Raw genomic sequence first — 19455 nt, 5'->3', positions numbered from 1 at the left:
CGGATTGAAACATGAACACAACTGAATCTCATTAGAAAAAGAACTTTGGAGGAATAAAAATATCAAAATAAAATGTAAAATTAATTTTATGTAGTGCTAAACTGTTTCTATATTTTAATATTCTAGGAAATTCACAAGATTGAAATAAAGGAACTAAGTTACAATAAAGAGGTCAGAAAGCTGCCTTCCTCACTCTGTCCCCATCCCCCACACCTCCCCACTGTTTTTCAGCCCACATTGGAGTGATAATCACATCATCTCTCACAACCCTCGGCTGAGCTGGTGAGGTGACACCAAGCTTTATTCAAGTTGCACTTCTCATTAATTTTATTTACTTAAAAATGCCTATTGCCTACCAGTTTTAAAATGAGCCCTAAGAGTAGTTTTAAAAATACTGAGCAGTCTTCACAGACAAGCTGTGATGCAGTCATCAGGAAACTGAGGCTTGAAACAAGGATCTGTGTTCAAAAAATTCATTTAAAATAGTCAATAAACTTCCACAGATCATCCACTCTCTGACAGGCACTGTGTTAGGCATGAGAGACACAATGGTGAACCAAACAGAAAAAAAAAATCCTGCCCTCTTGGTGCTTTTCTTCCAGGAGCAGGTCTCACAGGTTCTCTAGCTTCAGTATGAAACTCCCAAATAATTTCTATATCACAGGGCTGATTTGTGGATAAATAATATATATTTCCTGGTACATGGCATATCTTTTAAAAAGTCTGTTAAATCTTAGTCACTCTGGTTGATTAACAACTTGAAACATCTGGAACAATTTTTAGATACTAGCCATTTCTTACTGAAAATTAAAATGGAACATATAAATATTAAAACTTAACTACAGTCTAGTTCAAGTCTTATACAAAATTAAAAATTATATCCTAAACATAGAATATAAGAAGTATAAATAGAAAGAATATATCAGAATACACTAAAATACCACTTTCACTTAAAAGAGTGGATGGTTAAATGGTTTTTCAGAAATAATTATTAATAATTATGTAATAATACTAAAAAATCTTGAGCATTTTCTATGTTCCAAGCCCTATGCTAAGCAATTTACATGTATTATCTCATTTCAACCACATAACAGTATTGTAAACTAAGTATTATTACCATCTTCATTTTACAAACGAAGAAATTGAAGCATAATGAAGTTAAATCACTTTCCCAAGGGCCACAGTGGAACTAGATTCAGTCCTGGGGACTTTGACATTTAAGCCCACACCCTCAAATCAATATTCTGGGGGCTGTGTTATAAGAGTACAAGAAAGGAAGAAGAAAAGTAGCAAACTAGCAAAAGAAAGGGTTCTGCAAAACTGTACTTAAACTTTACTGAATGGTAAGAAATAAGCTATCTCTAGAAGGCCAAGGTTTCTAACTGGCCCAAGTAAATATTTCTGAAGAAGCCCAGATTTAACACCAGGAAATTAAGTTTAAGGAAGAAGACAATCCCATAGTGCTTCATTCCAAAATTCCTTCTGGTGGACACTGAAGTTAGCAGAATGAAAAAATAAAATAAAATAAAACAGGGCACACCAGTGATTTACAAAATGGCCAATAATAGGACCTTACTGTGTTTAAAACTCGACAGTTTCAAGTTTGGGGAGTATATTATTTCATTTGATTTCCACACTAATTTTTTTGGTGAGGAGGGTAAGTGGTGGTATACCATTTTATGGAAGAGGAAACTAAAACAGAGAGACTAATTTATATGCCAAAGGTCAAAATGCATTAGTGCAGAAACTGGATTTCTAACACCCAGTTCAGGTCACCTCTCACGACAGGCAGAGGAGATCCATGGGGGAGCACAGACTGAAGCATGTCTGATTTAACCAGCATGGATGTCAAGTTGTGAAACAAAAAGGGAATCTAAGAGTTGACTTTGAAGACAAGCAAGTATTTCACAATAAAGGAAATTCCAAGCAAATAATGTACTGTTTTAAGTCTAACTTTAAAAAGTTGCCCTCAGAGTCTAACCCCTAAGTCAATATTAACTCTTCATCTACTTGTTGCTAAGGGAAGAAAAAAATCTAAGAACTTATTAAAAAAAAAGAAAACTTGTAGAAAAAGCTTAGACAACAAAGTCACTGTTGACTATAGCTATTTGTTTTCTAAGATATTGTTCTGAATTTTAATACTATATAGTAAAACTTACCTTTAAATTAGATAAGTATAAAATAATTGGTCAAACAAGACTGAATTGCCCTTAAGTGTATTTTCCCTGGTAGGTTCAAACTGGTTAAAAGCTATGAAACACACATGACCATGGTCTGACAAAATAAACATGTTAGATTTAACACAATACATATCAAAGATATACATTTTAAATATTTACATATGTCTCAACAGTACATTAGAGGACTTTAAATTTTTTTTACTTTTAAAGTTGAGTACTATATTTCTGGAGAGCAACAGAGGCACTTTTTGATTAGATGTGGATCTTAAAATAACCAAGTACTCAACTATGAAAAAATTTCCCCAAATAGCATAAAGTCAACAACAGGTGTTACAGGAATTTCTTTCTCCTATATTTATTTTATTATAAAATACTTCTTTCAATTAAAATAATAATTTTTGTTAAAGACCCTCTACAGGATACAGTCTTCATGGAATGCTATGTGTGGGATTCTTCCATGTTGATAAATGTACGAGTAGTAGTTCACTAATTTTCATGGCTGTATGGTATTTGATTTTATAAAGAATATTCAAATTTATTCTGTAGACGGATTTTGGGACTGTCTCAAGTTTCAACAGAACCTGTGCTACAACATCTTATACAAATCTCCCTGGTGCACATGCTCAAGTTTTACATGTGAGTTACAGATGTGTCCAAGGTATTGATCTCATCTCCCAGAGTGGCTCAACAGGACTTGGGGTAACTAGATTTCCACCAGCCTAATCACCTCTGACTTTAAGTAGCCTAATCTATATATTACATAGTAAGTAGATAATATCATGCCAACATTACCAGAGAGAATGTGTGCCATACCAACATTACCAGGGAAAGCTTAGGACACAATACTCCGGAAATATCCCTAGGAAGGGGTATTATTTGAACGGTATGTGCAACTTCAACTTCCACTTATTTCCAACTCTTTTTTTCTAATGTGATGGTGCCAATGGATTTACACTTCCTAGTTCTAGTTGTTCCTCATCCTGTTTCTTCCAAGTGAAAAACAAAACTGTCTTCTGCAAATAATAATGGTCTGCACAAATATCAAGGCTTAAATTTTTGATAATCTAAGGAGCATAAAGCTGTCGTTTTAATTTGTATTTCCTTGATTACTAATCGAGTTTGAACATGTTTTCTTTTGTAAAATGTCAGGTCCTATCTTTTGCTCACTTTTCTATTGGGTTAGTGTCCTGTTTTTATTGATTTGTAGGGGCTGGTAGTATTTTCTGAACACCTGTTCTGTTTTGTTAATTGTTTAACATTTTCATGGTGTTGTTTGATAAATAGAAGCTTTGATAACAATTATAAATACTTGTATTCATTGTTGGTGCTTTTACGTCTTAAGAGATCTTCATCTACCCTGAGGTCTTCTACTATTTTCTAAAATAAGTATAGTTTTCCTTCTTACATTTAAGTATGATGGAACTAAAATTTGAACTAAGGTCTTCAACTACTTTTATTCAATATTATACTGGAGGGCCTACCCAGTGTAAAAAGACAAGAATAAATGAAAATTGTGTAGATTAGAAGGGAAGAAACAAAACCTACCATCTACACAAAAGAATTCCCACCCCAAAACACAAATTATAAGAACAAGCGGATTTCCCTGGGAGGTCCCCGGCTGAGGGTGTGTAAGAGGCAACCAATCGATGCATCTCTTACACACTGATATTGCTCTCCCTCTCTTTTGCCCTCCCTTCCCATCTCTCTAAAAGTAAATAAATAAAATCTCTTAAAAAAAAAAAAAGAACAAGTGATTGAGCAAGACACTAAATATTTTAGCAAGTCAAAAATGGCAGGTTTTGGTAGATAGCAGGACAAAAACATTATCTTCTATTAAAATCTTGCTAAATGTTTTACTCTGAAGAAATACTTAATTCTACTGAATGTATTAAATTTTCTACATCTGATGATCATATATTTTTCTCCTTTAATGTTTTAATGTGGTCAAATGCATTTAAAAGATTTCCTTTTTCTTAAAGTATATTGATGCTCTTACAGTTGTCCCAATTTTTCTCTCTTTGTCCCACTTTGCCCAGTACCCCTTTCCCTCCAGCAATTCCCCCCTTAGTTCATGTCCATGGGTTGTGTAAGTTCTTTGGCTTCCTCATTTTCTATGCTATTCTTAACTTCCCCCTATTTTTTCCTACCAATTATGCTTCTTAATCCCTGCACCATTTCCCAATTCTTCCCCTTCCTCCTCCCAGCTTGTAACACTCCAAATGATCTCCATATCTATGATTTTGTTCCTGTTCTGTTTGCTTCTTTTTGTTTTTTTAAGATTTCAGTTGTTAATAGTTGTGAATTTGTTGCTTTTTTTAATGTTCCTAGTTTTGATCATCTTCTTTTTCTTAAATAACTCCCTCTAACATTTCCTGTAATAATGGCTTGGTGGTGATGAATTCCTTTAGCTTTACCTTGTCTGGGAAGCACTTTATCTGCCCTTCCATTCTAAATGATAGCTTTGCTGGATAGAGTAATCCTGGTTGTAGGTTCTTGCTTTCATCACTTTGAATGCTTTTTGTCAGTCCCTTCTTGCCTGCAAAGTTTGAGAAATCCGCTGACAGTCTTATGGAAACTCCTTTGCAGGTAACTCTTCTTTTCTCTTGATGCTTTTAAGATTCTCTCTTTACCTTTAACCTTTGGTATTGTAATTATGATGTGTCTTGGTGTGGTCCTCTTTTGGGTCCAACTTGTATGGAACTCTGTGCATTGCTGAATTTTTTTTGCGAGCTCCGCCATACACTGCAGAATGTTTCCCAGGCAAAATGCCTTTGGTTTTTCATCCAGCATTCACAAAACATATACAATCAATACAAAGTTTTCACTAATATTCATATAGGAAAACTTTATTTTTAAGCTTGATCATTTAATTTCATTTCATTAATATTTTTTAAAATCCGCACCCAAGGAAATGTTCGTTGATTTTAGAGAGGGAAAAAAGAGAAACATCCATCAGTTGCCTCCCATATGCTCCCCCGTACATTCCCTGACCAGGGATTGAACCCACAACCTAGATATGTGCCCTGATTGGCTGTCAAAGCTACGATACAACCTTTTGGTGTACAGGAAGATGCTGCAACCAACTGAGCCTTTGTGATACAAAATTTAAAACAATGAGTGAGAAGATTCTCAAATTACGTTTCAAATGCAACTGTTAGAACATCGTAATCACGACAGTATGAGGAATACATCCATAAAGGACACACATGCCTTGCTGCCTTGCATGTTGCTAGTGTCAAGAAGCCACACTAGTTGCACAAAGCAACTGTTTGTTAATAATTGTATCAAGAGTTTGGTAATCAGAAAAATTTTAAGCGCTTTACATTCTAACAGATTGCTACCCACCCATGCATACACAGAGACGTATTGCTAGTTATAAATATACTTAAGAGAGTAGACTGAGGGTTTCATGTTGACATGTAACATACTGTAACTTTTCAAATTTGGTATATAAGAAATAGGTTCCTGGTTAGTGTCTGCACAGAACATCTGAGTTTCAGAAATTAATTATTGAAGCTAAGCCAGAGATGATGCTATTTCTGTTTTTCACAGGTTACCCTTGAAATTCTGCGCTCCATATTTAATTTTAAATCTGAGGTTAACCAACATCTATACACTCTCTGTAAATAATACAAGGACTTTATACTCCTTTAACTATAATAACATGCTTACCAGATTACATGCTATTGTTATCCAGCACTTTTCTTCTATCATTTTTAATCCTACTAATTAGAAAACTGATAAATATAGTCATTGTCTGTTTAGATTTATCTTTGGTTTTCCATTTTCTTTGCTCACTGTTCCTTCCTACATCTCAGATCTATCTTCCAAAATAATTTTAAATTATCCTGAAATACATTCTTTAGAAGTTCCTTTACTGGACAACCATGGACAGAAAACTATTATCTGATGTTTTCTTTGCCCTCATTCTTGACAATAGTTTGAGAAATCTGCTCTGAAACTCAGTCATTTATAAATAAGCTGCCTTTTCTCATCAGTTGCTTTGAGTTCTTCTCCTTGCCTCTGTTATTCTAGTTTCAAAAATGCTTGCTTGTTGTACTTTTTGCATCTAAGAGTTTACATCTCATTTCTGGAAATTTCTCAGCCATCTATCTTTCCCTATACTGTCTTTCCTGTGTTCTCTTTCTGGAATGTTTATTAGCTATATTAAGATGACCCATATGAAACTGTAACTTTACAGATAAAAACTGGTCCAATATTGGTGATCTCAGTTGGTTCAGCCTGAAGACCTTCTCTCTGTATTAACTCCTTTTATATTTTCCAGTTCCTTATCTCAGGGATCTTTTCTGGGTAACTGACTTTATCTTCTACCTCACTATATTCTTTTTTCAGATGTACATAATTTCTGTTAAGCACATCCTATGGATTTTTAATTTTAATAACTTTTTAAAGTCATGTTTGATAGTCTAATTCCTTACTCAGTTTAATCAACCTTTATCTCTTTAAAAAACTTTGTATATATTTAATAGTCTATCTCCAACAGTGCAATATCTAAAGTCCTTTATAGGTCTAAATCTTACTCTGCTTTTAGTGACTCTCAAGTTTTTGGCAATATATTTGTGTATGCTAATTTTTTTGGAAGTGGTGTTGAGAAATTAACCTGGAGAAATTAACCTGTTGAGTAATTAACCTGGAGGCCTCTTGAGAGGCCTATGTTTACCAAGTTTCATGTATGTAGAAGTTGTGTTTTAATCTGGTAGGTGTCAAGAAACACAGTAATCCGTAGCCCTTTAATTTTTTAACGAATTGCCTGGTTCCTTGATCATGAAGGAAGTATTAGAGCCCCACACTCATGTGAGGCCAAGACTGTGGTAACAAATCCAAAAAGGAGACTATATTTATTCCAAGTTGTCATAAAGACAGACACAGGTTTCCTTATTGCCTCCTTTTGCCAATATGCAGCTTGTCTTTTTCTCCTAGTGCAACCTTTCACTGAGGGAGGTAGCCATTTCAAAGATCCAAGAACTTTATGTAAGAGTCAGAATCAGTTCCCCACAGACGAAGTCTCCTATCCCCATAAATCTCTAAAGCTTTTATTATTTGACCCCAGCTTCCATGTTTTTATTTTGCTTGTTTTTATAGCCATTCTGATTTTAGTTCTGCCCCCCACCCCCCGCCTTTTTAAATTTTATTTTTTGGCACTTTAGGATCTTCCTCAATTTTTGTCAGTTTAATGCATTAATTAAAAAAAAAAAATCTATCCATCACTTAAGTGTTTTCTATCCACAGGGCTTTTCCAAGTACCTAATCTACCTTTTGGCCAAAAACTTGCATTCCCCCCTTTTCAGTAACTTCTCAGAGAAACACTAATGTCTAAATTTCATATGTCTTACTCTGTTCTGTAATAATTATTACAGCTTCACTAATTTAGGTAAATGGTAAAGAAAGTCAGTCTAAGTTAAAGTCAGAATCATAAAAGTGTTTTTAGAAAGAAACAAAGTTTGACTGACATCAATAGCACATAGTATTGAATCTTGGCTAATAAACTAGTAATTTTAATTACAAATCACTTTTATTCATTATACCCTCTATAATAGTGCTAGAAAATAATTTTTTCTACTAAGTGAATTAAGAATGACCCCTTGAAATTTTATACTTATTTATTAAATTAGTGATGTTATTTATTTTCATTTTATTATTTTTAATCACACTGACCCAAAAGAGCATTCCTAACCTAGTTTTTTTTAATATATCTTTTTGAGTTTTTATTGTATTTTTTCCATTACCATTTAGTCCCCTTATACCACTTCCCACTCCCACAATCACCACACTAGTCCATGTCCATAAGTCCTTTTTACTTTTTGCTCAATCCCTCCAACCCCTATATCCTGCCCCTGCCCTAGCTGGCATTCTGCTCTCCATCTATGAGTCTGTCTCTATTTTCCTTGTTAGTTCAGTTTGTTCATTAGATTCCATGAGAGTGAAATCATATGGTATTTATCTCCGACTGGCTTATTTCACTTACATAATGTTCTCTAGTTTCATCCATGCTGTCGCAAAGGGTAAAATTTTCTTCTTTTTTATGGCTGAGCAGTACTCCATTGTGTAAGTGTCCCATAGTTGTTTTATCCACTCATCTACTGATGGACACTTGGGCTGCTTCCATAATTTGATGATTATAAATAATACTGCAATGAACATACGGTGCTCATGTTCTTTTGAATTAGCGTTTTGGGTTCTTTGGATATTTTCCCAGAAGTGGGACTGCTGGGTCAAAAGGCAGATCCATTTTTAATTTTTTGAGGTATCTCCACATTGCTTCCCACAGTGGCTACACCAATCTGCATTCCCACTAACAGTGCAATAGGGTTCCCCTTTATACACATCCTTGCCAGCACTTGTTGGTTATTGATTTATTGATGATAGCCATTCTGAATAGGTGTGAGATGATATCTCACTGTAGTTTTAATATGCATTTCTCTGATGATTAGTGACGTGGAGCATCTTTTCACATGTCTATTAGCCACCTGTATATCCTCTTTGGAAAAGTGTCTATTCAGGTCTTTGCTCATTTATTAAATATATTGTTTGGTTTTTTGGTGTTGAATTTTGTAAGTTCTTTATAAATTTTGGATATTGATCCCTTAGCAGATATATTGGCAAATATGTTCTATTATCCTGTGGGTTGTCTTTTTATTTTGTTGATAATTTCCTTTGCTGTGCAAAACCTTTTCAGTTGATGAAGTCCCATTTATTTTTTCTTTTGTTTCCCTTGTCTGGGGAAATATATCTGATAAAATACTGCTATGAGCTATGTCCGAGATTTTGCTGCCTATATTTTCTTCTAGGATTTCTATGGTTTCAGGTCTAACATTAAAGGTTTTAATCCTTTTTGAATTTAGACTTCCGTGTGGTGTAAGGAGGAGGTCTAGTTTCATTTTTCTGCAGGTATCTGTCCAATTTTTCCAATACCATTTACTGAATAATCTATTTTTAGCCTACTGTATGTGCTTGTTTCCTCTGTCAAATATAAATTGACTATAAAGGTGTGGGTTTATATTTGGGCTCTCTATTCTATCCCATTGATCTATGTCTCTGCTTTTATGCAAGTACCAGGCAGTTTGATTACTATGGGCTTATAGTATAGTTTGATATTAGGTAGCGTGATTCCTCTAACTCTGTTCTTCTTTTTCTGGATCCCAGTTGCTCCGCATGGCTATTTGAGATTCCATGTACATTTTTGAAATATTTGTTCTAGTTCCGTTGGAATCTTGATAGGAATTGCACTGAATCTATACATTGTTTTGGGTAGTATGGACATTTTAATGATGTTAATTCTTCCTATCCATGAACATGGTATGTGCTTCCACTTATTTTTGTCTTCTTCAATTTCTTTCATCAGTGTCTGACAATTTTTGAGTACAGGTCTTTTATATCCTTGGTTAGGTTTATTCCTAGGTATTTTATTCCTTTTGAAGCAATTGTAAATGGGATTGTTTTCTTAATTTTCCTGTTAGTTCATTATTGGCATATGAAAATGCAACTGATTTCTGGATATTAATTTTGTATCTTGCTACTTTGCTGAATTCATTTATCGGTTCTTGTAGTTTCTTGGTGGAATATTTGGGGTTCACTATGTATAGTATTGTGTCATCTCCAAGTAAAGACGGTTTTACTTCTTCCTTTCCAATTTGGATGACTTTCTATTTCTTCTTCTTGTCTGACTGCTGTGGCTAGGACTTCTAGTACTATGTTGAATAAGAGAGATGAGAGTAGACATCCCTGTCTGTTCCCATTCTTAAGGGGAACACTTGTAGTTCTACACATTGAGTATGATGCCGGCAGTGGGTTTGTTTTATGTGGCTTTTATCATGTTTAGGTAAGTTCCCTCTACTCCCACTTTGCTGAGAGTTTTTATCATCAATGGATGTTGAATTTTATCAAATGCTTTTCCAGCATCTATTGATAAGATCATGTGGTTTTTATCATTCATTTTGTTTATGTGGTGAATCATATTTACTGATTTATGAATGTTATACCAATACTGCATTCCCAGAATAAATCCCACTTAATCATGGTGTCTGATCTCTTTGATGCATTGCTGTATTCAGTTTGCTAATATTTTGTTTAGGATTTTAGCACTTACATTTATCTGGGATATTGGTCTATAATTTTCTTTTATGGTAGTGTCTTTATCTGGCTTTGGTATTAGGATAATGCTGGCCTTGCAAAAAGAGCTTGAGTGCCTTTCCTCCTCTTGCATTTTATGAAATAGTTTGAGCAGGAGAGGTTTAGTTCTTCACAGAATGGTAAAATTCACCTGTGAAGCCATCCTGTCCAGGGCTTTTGTTTGTTGGGAGCTTTTTTTTATTACTGCTTTAATTTCACTAGGTGTAATCTGTCTATTCAGATTCTCTGATTCTCCCTGAATTAGTTTTGGAAGATTGTATGTTTCTAGGAATTTACCCATTTCATCCAAGTAGTCCAGTTTGTTGGCATATAATTGTTCATAGTATTTTCTTACATTTCTTTGTATTTCTTTGGTGTCAGTTGTTATTCATCCTCTTTCATTTCTAACTATTTATTTGGGTCCTCTCTCTTTTTTTCTTGACGAGTCTGGTTAAAGGTTTGTCAATCTTGTTTATCTTTTCAAAGAACCAGCTCTTGGATTCATTGATTGTTTACATTATTATTTTTTAGACTCTATTTCATTTATTTTTGCTCTGATCTTTATTAGTTCCTTCCTTCTACTTACTCTGGGCTTTCGTGTTGCTCTTTTTCAAATTCCTTTAAGTGTGAAGTTAGATTGCTCATTTGAGCTACTTCTTAATTTTTGAGATAGGCCTGTAATGCTATGAATTTCCCTCTTAGGATTGTTTTCCCTGTGTCTCACAGATTTTGGATTGTTGTGTCCTCATTTTCATTTGTTTTATTTTAAAATTTCTTCCTTGATCTTGTTGTTGACCCACTCATTGTTTAATAACATGTTACTTAGCTTCCATGTCTGTATTTTTCAGTGTTTTTGTGATTGACTTCCAGTTTCATAGCACTGTGGTCAGAGAAGATGCTTGATATGATTTCAATCTTTTTAAATTAAGACTTGTTTTGTGTCCTAACATGTGATCTAATCTAGAAAACATTTCCTGCGTACTTGAAAATTATGCATAATCTGTTGCTTTGGGGTGAAATGTTCTGAAAATATCAATTAACTCCATTTCATCTAGTGTGTCGTTTAAGGCTGCTGTATCCCTGTTGATTTCTTGTCTGGAAGATCTATCCATTGAAGTCAAATGGGAATTAAAATCCTGGACTCTGACTGTATTTCTATCTGCCTCTCCCTTTAAGTCCATCAGGATTTGCTTTACATATTTAGGTGCTCCTATGTTGAGTGCATAAATGTTTACTAGGGTAATGTCCTCTTGCTGGATTTTTCCCTTTATCATTATGTAGTGTCCTTCTTTGTCTCTTATTATAACCTTGGTTTTAAAGTCTATTTTGTCAGATATAAGTACTGCTACCCCAGCTTATTTTTCTTTTCCATTTGCATGAAATATGTTTTTCCAACCCTTTACTTTTAGTCTGTGTGTATCTTTTGATCTGAGATGGGTCTCTTGGATGCAACACATATATATGGGTCTTATTTTCTTATCCATTCAGCTTCCCTATGTCTTTCGGTTGGAGCATTTAAGACATTTACATTTAAGGTGATTAATGATAAATACCTATTTATTGCCTTTTTATTGTTATGGCTATTTCCTTCTCCTTCTCCTTCAAGCGAGTTCTTATACATTTGTTGCAATACTGGTTTGGTGTTAACAAACTCATTTAGCTTTTACTTGTCTGGAAAGCTCCTTATTTCTCCTTCAATTTTAAATGATAGCCTTGCTGGGTAAAGTAGTCTTAGTTGCGTCCTTGCTTTTCATCACCTTGTATATTTCATGCCACTCCTTTCTGGCCTGAAACATTTCTGTTGAAAAATCAAATGACAGTCTAATTCATGCTCCCTTGTAGGTAACTATCTACTTTTCTCTTGTGGCTTTAGGATTCTGCCCTTGTGTTTAGGCCTTGCTATTTTAATTATGATGTGTCTTGGTGTAGGCCTTTTTGGATCCAACTTGTTGGGGACCCTCTGTGCTTCCTAGACTTGTGTGTCTTTCTTCTTCAACTGATTAGGGAACTTTTTGGTCACTATTTCTTCAAATAGGTTCTCGATCTCTTGCTCACTCTCTTCTCCTTCTGGTATTCCAATAATGCAGATGTTGTTACGCTTCATGTTGTCTCAAAGATTTTTAGGCTGACCTCATTTATTAAAATTCTTTTTTCTTTTTCCTGCTCTGCTTGGGTCTTTCTTTCTATCATGTCTTCCAAATCACTGATTCGATCCTCTGCTTCATCTAACCTACTGTTTATTCCTTACAGTGTATTATTCAGATATTGCATTCTTTATTTCTGACTCTTTTTTTATGGTTTCTATGTCTTCTTTCATGCTACTGAGTATCCTTATAGTCATTACTCTAAACTCTCTATCTGATAAATTACTTGACTATTTCACCTAGTTCTTCTTCTGAAGAATTCTCTTGTTCTTTTATTTGGGGCCTGTTGCTGTGTTTTCACATTTTGGCTGCCTCTTTGTGTTTGTTTCTATATAATTTATAAGTAGATCTGAAAGATTCTGGTGCATACCTGCATCAAACCCTGCCTGTCACTGGTCCTGGGCAATCTGTTTGAAGCTATCAGTGATCCACAGTTGTGTTGCTCCCTCTGTTGGGCCTGGGTGTGTGCAGAGAGAACCAGGCTGCACCCCAAGGCGAGGTCTTACCAGCACCAGAGCCAGGCCCAGGGGAGACTCTGAAGTCTCAAAGCTTCCAGGGATCTGCCTCTGCCTACAGGTTTTCTGTAGGGTTAATGAGTGAATGTCTTCCAGCTGTACACTTCAGCAGCAGGCCTTAAGCTCCACATGGTAGGGTAGAGCAATTCCTGTGGGTGGGGCTATTGCTTCCCCTCGGGCTGATGCCATTTGGAGAGGTATGCTTGCCTAAGAAAAATGGCACCTGCAGTATGGGGAATGACTCAACACAGGGATCCTGGCGGCTGTTCCCTCAGCTCTCTCCCCAGAGCCACCAGCCCTAGGCTCTCCTCACTCATCTCTAGTCCACTCTGCCCACGGAGCCCAGGGTAAGTGGCTGCAAATGGAATTTTGTGTATTGGCCCTTTAAGAGACTCTCTGCATCTCCAGCTGTCTTTTCCTGGTGGACATAAACCCCGCTGCTTCTCACAGCTGTATGTTATTTGGGTTCCTCTCCTGTTTCTGGTGCTGAAGGCTGGGGACCCCAACGTGGGGTTTAGACCCCACACTTCTCAGGGGGAATCCCCTAGCTGCTGAAATAACCCTCTGGAACTTCAGCTGCCACCTGTGGGAGCCCAGCAAGTACTCTTCACCTCCTTCACTCCCTTACCAGTTTTCTTGTTGTGAACTGGTTTCTTCCATCTGTCTGTGGTTGTATGGCTTATTTCCAGTTAGTGTTCAGTTGGTTATTCAGGATGAGTTTTCTATAATTTAGTTGTAATTCCAGTTTGGTCCTGGAAGGAGTTTAGTGTAGCTTCCACTTATTCCTCCACCATCTTGGTCTAACCCAGGAAATTAAGTGATTTTATATAGATTGAGCAAAGTTAAGCTTTTGTCCAAACAATAAGAAATTCTTTTCTTAATCCTCACCCAAGGATATGTTTATTGATTTCAGTAAGAGAGGAAGTGAGAGAGACAGACAGATAGACATAGATGTGAAAGAGAAACATTAATGGGCTGACTCACGTATGCTCCCCAACCAGGGATTGGACCTGCAACCTAGGTATGTGTCCTGACTGGAAATGAAACCTGCAACCTTTTGGTGTATGGAACAATGGAACAACCAACTGAGCTACTTGCCCATGGCAAGAAATTATTAAGTAGTGGGTAAAAAGAAATTACACCTTATAATTTACATATACATGCAAATGCAAAAGACTCAAATTCAAAGCATTATACCTAGATGAACCAAGTATTTATTCAAAGCATTATACCTAGGTGAACCAAGTATTTATTTGTTACTTGAGAATAAAAGTCATAAATTCTCTAAATCTAACTAAGCTACTTGACTGAAAAGTGTGCCTTGTTTAGGGGTTTTCATCATCAACTGCTAAATTCCATTTTAGGTATACAATTACAAATTTCATTTCTTAAAAACTAGTATATCCTACAATTATAAGATTAGCCAAAAATTCTTTACCTCTCCCGCACTTGCACATTCCTTGGCTCTTTTGTGAAGTGCAGCCCATGTATCTTCATACCTAAGAAAGAAAAAAAGTAATTCAAAATGCAAGAATTTAATTAGAAATTTTCATGTTTTAAAACATTAAAAAATACTATCTAAAGAAAAATGTAATTCAAAATACAAAAAAATTCAAAATTTTCATTAAACACTAAAAAATATCATCTAAAGATGATCCTGGAACATCCTATGGTGTCTGAAAACAAAGAGCTCAAAATCTAATGGGGCCCTGGCTGGTGTGGCTCAGTGGACTGAGCTCCGAACTGCGAACCAAAGGGTCGCTGGTTCAATTCCTGGTTGGGGCACATGCCTGGGTTGCGGGCCGGGTCCCTAGTTGGGGGTGCTTGAGAGACAACCACACACTGATGTTTCTCTCCTTCTTCTCCCTCCCTTACCCTCTCTCTAAAAATAAATAAATAATATCTTTAAAAAAACCAAAATAACTAATTGGGATATGTCACAAGGACACAGAAGTCAACTTGAATGGGTTTCCAATACCCAAATCTAGGAGAACTTGAGCAACACAATAAATAATGATAGTAATGGATTATAACACAAAAATTAAACAAACAGCTCTGGCCAGTGTGGCTCAGTTGATTGGGTATCTTTCTGCAAACTGAAAGGTCACCAGTTGAATTCCCAGTCAAGGCAAAACCAAAAACTGATTCTTCAAAAGATAGACTAAGAAAATAAAAGAGAAGACTCAAATAAACTTAGAAACAAAAAGGGAGACATTATTATCAGTTCTATAGAAATAAAAATGATTATAAGATAGTACTATAGATAACCGCATGCCAACATATCAGATAATCTAGGTGAAATAAACAAATTTCTAGAAACACAAAACCTAACAAGATTGAATCCCAAAGAAACAGAAAATAAGAATGGACCCATCAAAAAGAAATTAAAAGACAAGTTACATTGAGACAAAAAATGGAAACACAAATAACCAAAAAGTATGCAGTAAAAGCAGTTCTGAGAGGGAAATTCATAGTAATAAACACACATTAAGAAGCAAGAAATACTCCAAATGAACAATCTAATGCTATGCTTTAAGTAACTAGTATAAGAACAAACTGAGCTGAAGTTAGCAGAAAGAAAAATTAATAATGATCAGAGCAGAAAAGAAACAGAGAACAGATAAACAAAAGATTAACCAAACTACAAGTTGGTTCTTTGAAAAAGTAAACAAAATTAGCACCTTTAACTAGACTCACCAAGAAAAAACTGAGAGGACCCAAATAAACAAAATTATAAATGAAAAAGAACACATTTCGACTGACACCCCAGAAATTCAAAGAATCATAGGAGGCTGGTATGAACAACTATATGATGACAAACTGGACAACCAAGAAAAAATTCTTAGAAACATATCAACTATCAAGACTGGGTCAGGAAGAAATAGAAAGTCTGAACAGACCAATTACTAGTTAGGAGGTTGACTCATTAACCAAAAATCTTCCAATGAAGACAAATCCAGACCTGATGGTTTCACTGGTGAATTTTACCAAACATTTAAAGCAGAGTTAAAATAAGACCTTCTCAAACTATTCCAAAAAATATCAAAGAGGACCACTCTCAAACTAATTTTGTGAAGCCAGCATTACCCTGATACCAAAGGCAAAAAAAAAAAAACACTATCAGAAAAGGAAAGTACAGCCCAGTATGCCTGATGAATATATTGATAAATGCAAAAATTCTCAATAAAATACTAACAAACCAAATTCAGCTGCACATCAAAATAATCTTTCTCCATTATCAAGTGGGATTTATACCTAGGATGCAAGGATGGTTCAACATTCACAAATCAATTAGCGTGATACATCACATTAGGAATGAAAGAAAAAAAATTGTGTGATCATCTCAACAGATATAAAAAAAAGCATTTGACAAAATTCAACATTTGTTCATAATAAAAATCCTTAATAAGTTAGGTATAGAAGAACATATCTCAATAAAGGCCACAACTAACATCATATTCAATGGTGAAAGTTGAAAGCCCTTCCTCTCACATCACAAACAAGACAAAGGTGCCCATTCTCACTATTCTTATTCAACATAGTGCCAGAAGTCCTTGCTAGAGCAATCAGGCAAGAAATAAAAGCCATAAGAATTGGGAATAAAAAAATAAAATTGTCTCCATTTTGCATATGACATGATTTTATATATAGAAAATTGTAAAGACTCCATCAAACTGTTAGACCTAATCAACAAATTCAGTACAGCTGCAGGATACAAAATTAACATACAAAAATCAACAGTGTTTCTATGCACTAACAACAAATTACCTGAAAAAAAATAAAGAAAATGATCCCATTTACGATAGCATTAAAAACAATAAAATACTGAGGAATAAACTTAACTAAGGAGGTGGAAAGTCTCTATTCTGGAAACTACAAGACAATGGTGTAAAAAAATCAAAGAAAACAAGAGTAAATAGAATAGTATCCTGTGTTCATGTACTGACAGAATTAATAGCTAAAATGTCAACACTATCAAAAGCCACCTGCACATTCAATGTAATCCCTGTAAGATTCCAATGGCATTTTTTACAGAATGGAAAAGACAATCCCAAAACTTATAAGGAATCACAGAAGACCCTAAATAGCCAAAGCAATCCTAAGAAAAAAAGCAAAGAAGGAGGCATCATACTTCCTAATGCAAAACTATACCATAAAGCTATCATAATTAAAACAATACCGTATTCACATAAAAACAGACAAATAGATCAATGGCACAGAATTGATAGCCCAGAAACAAACCTAAGATTATATGGTAAACTAATATTTGACAAGGAAGCCAAAAATACTCAGTGGAGAAAAGATAGTCTCTTCAATAAATAGTATTGGGAAAACTGGATAGTCAAATAGGAAAGAATGAAACTATCCTCCTATCTCACACTACTCACAAAAATTAACTGAAAATGTATTAAACACTTCAATATAAGACATGAAACTATGAAACTTGAAGAAAACATAGAAAAGAAGCTCCTTGACATGATCTTGTCAATGATTTTTTTGTATATGACACCTGAACTGTGAACAAAACTAAAACAATTAGGATTATATCAACCTAAAAAAGCTCCTGCATAGCAGAAGAACCAATCAATGAAGTAAAAAGTCTATCAAATCAGGAATATTTGACAGACATATAGCTGATAAAGGATTAATAACCAAATTATATAAGGAACTCATACAACTCAATAGCAAAAAAACAAATAATCCAATTTTAAAATGTGAAAAATACCAGAATAGACATTTTTCTAAAGAAGATATATTGTACAAATGGTAAACAGGTACATGGAAAGATGCTCAACATCACTGAAAACCAGGAAAATGCAAATCAAAATCACATTAAGATATCTCCTTGCCTGTTAGAATGGCCATTAATAAAAAGACAAGATAGCAAATGCTTATGAGGATGTGGAGAGAAGGGAACCATGTGCACTCCTGGTGGGATTGTAAATTGGTTCAGCCACTATTAAAAACAGTATGGAGGATGCTCAAAAAATAAAACCAGAACTACCATATACTGTAATCCAGCAATTCTGCTTCTAGGAATATAGGCAAAGGAAACAGAACACTAACTCAAAAAAGATATCTGAACCCCCATGTTCATAGTAGCATTATTTACAATAGCCAAGACATGGAAACAACCTAAGTATCTACTAACATAAAAAGACAAATAAGTTGTGGTAGAGATATACAATGGAATATTATTCAGCCATAAAAAATAAGGAAATTCGCCATTTACAACAATATGGACAGAGGCCATTATGTAAAATGAAATAAGTCAGACAGAGAAATACAAATACTGTATATCACTTGTATGTGAAATAGAAATAAATCTAAACTCACAGAGAAAAAGATCAGATTTGTGATTACCACCAGTGGGGGTATAGGAGGAAGGGCAATTAGAGGAAGGTGAGAGAAAGGTACAAAGCTCCAGTTATGAGTACTAGGAGTGTAATATACAACATGGTAACTATAGTTAACATCACAGTATGATTTATATGCAAGTTGTTAGGATTTAAGAGTTTTCATCACAAGAAAAATATTTCTTTTTTTGCTTTTTCTTCTTATTGTTAAGATGATGGATGCTAACTTAATTATTACAGTAATTATTTCACAACAGATGTAAGTCAAACCATTATGCTGTGCATCTTAAACTTATACAATGCAGTATCTCAATTATATCTCAATAAAACTGGAAAAACTTTTACTATCTCCCCAAAATTAAAGCCCCCGACCTGATGGCTTCATTGATATTACCATACATATGAAAAAAAACTAATACTAAACCTTCTCAAACTCTTCCAAAAATTGAACACTTCCTAATTAATCTTTAAGGGCAGCATTTCCCGGATACCTAAGCCAGACAAAGGCACAAGAAAACTAGACATATATCTCCTATAAACACTGATGCAAAAATCCTTAAAAAAATTCTAGCAAACTGAATTCAGCAGCATATTAAAAAGATTATATACCATAAATGATTGGTTCCCCCCTACCTCCAAATGAAAGGGGAAAAAACACGATCACCTCAATTGATGCTAAAAAAGCATTTAACAGAAGTCAATAACCATTCGTGATTAAACTGAAAAAAACTAGGAATAGAAACCATCACAACATAATAAAAATGATGTATGAAAAAATATCACAGCTAGCATCATACTCAGTGGAGAAAGATTAAACACTTTTCCTCTAAAATCAGAAACAAGACAAAGATGCCCATTTTTGCTACTTCTATTCAACATAGTGCTGAAAGATCTAGCCAAAGCAATTAGGCAAGAAAAAGAAATAAAAGGCAATCAAATTGAAAGGGAAGAAGTAAAATTATATCTGTTTGCAGATGATATTATCTTATATACAGAAAACCCTAGAGATTTCACAAAACAAATCCTGTTAGAACTAATAAATAAATTCAGAAAAGTAGAACAGAAATATCAACACACAAAATCAACTGCATTTTTACATATTAACAATGAACAATCCAAAAAAGAAACG

At 34.7% G+C, this 19455-nt stretch overlaps 1 protein-coding gene across 2 annotated transcripts in view; it reads right to left on the bottom strand.

The window, feature by feature from the left end:
* Window positions 1–19455, bottom strand: part of DTNBP1 (dystrobrevin binding protein 1) — a 165521-nt gene that overhangs the window by 125925 nt on the left and 20141 nt on the right. For both annotated transcript variants that reach the window (XM_090269791.1, XM_090269792.1), the window contains exon 4: window positions 14408–14468. In XM_090269791.1, the coding sequence (XP_090125917.1) occupies window positions 14408–14468 (61 nt within the window). The remainder of the gene's footprint in view (window positions 1–14407; window positions 14469–19455) is intronic.

Source organism: Furipterus horrens, unplaced genomic scaffold (genome assembly GCF_987537825.1).
Source record: "Furipterus horrens unplaced genomic scaffold, mFurHor1.1.pri manual_scaffold_3, whole genome shotgun sequence".
Taxonomy (NCBI): Eukaryota; Metazoa; Chordata; class Mammalia; order Chiroptera; family Furipteridae; genus Furipterus; species Furipterus horrens.
This window is presented reverse-complemented; position numbering and strand designations above follow the sequence as displayed.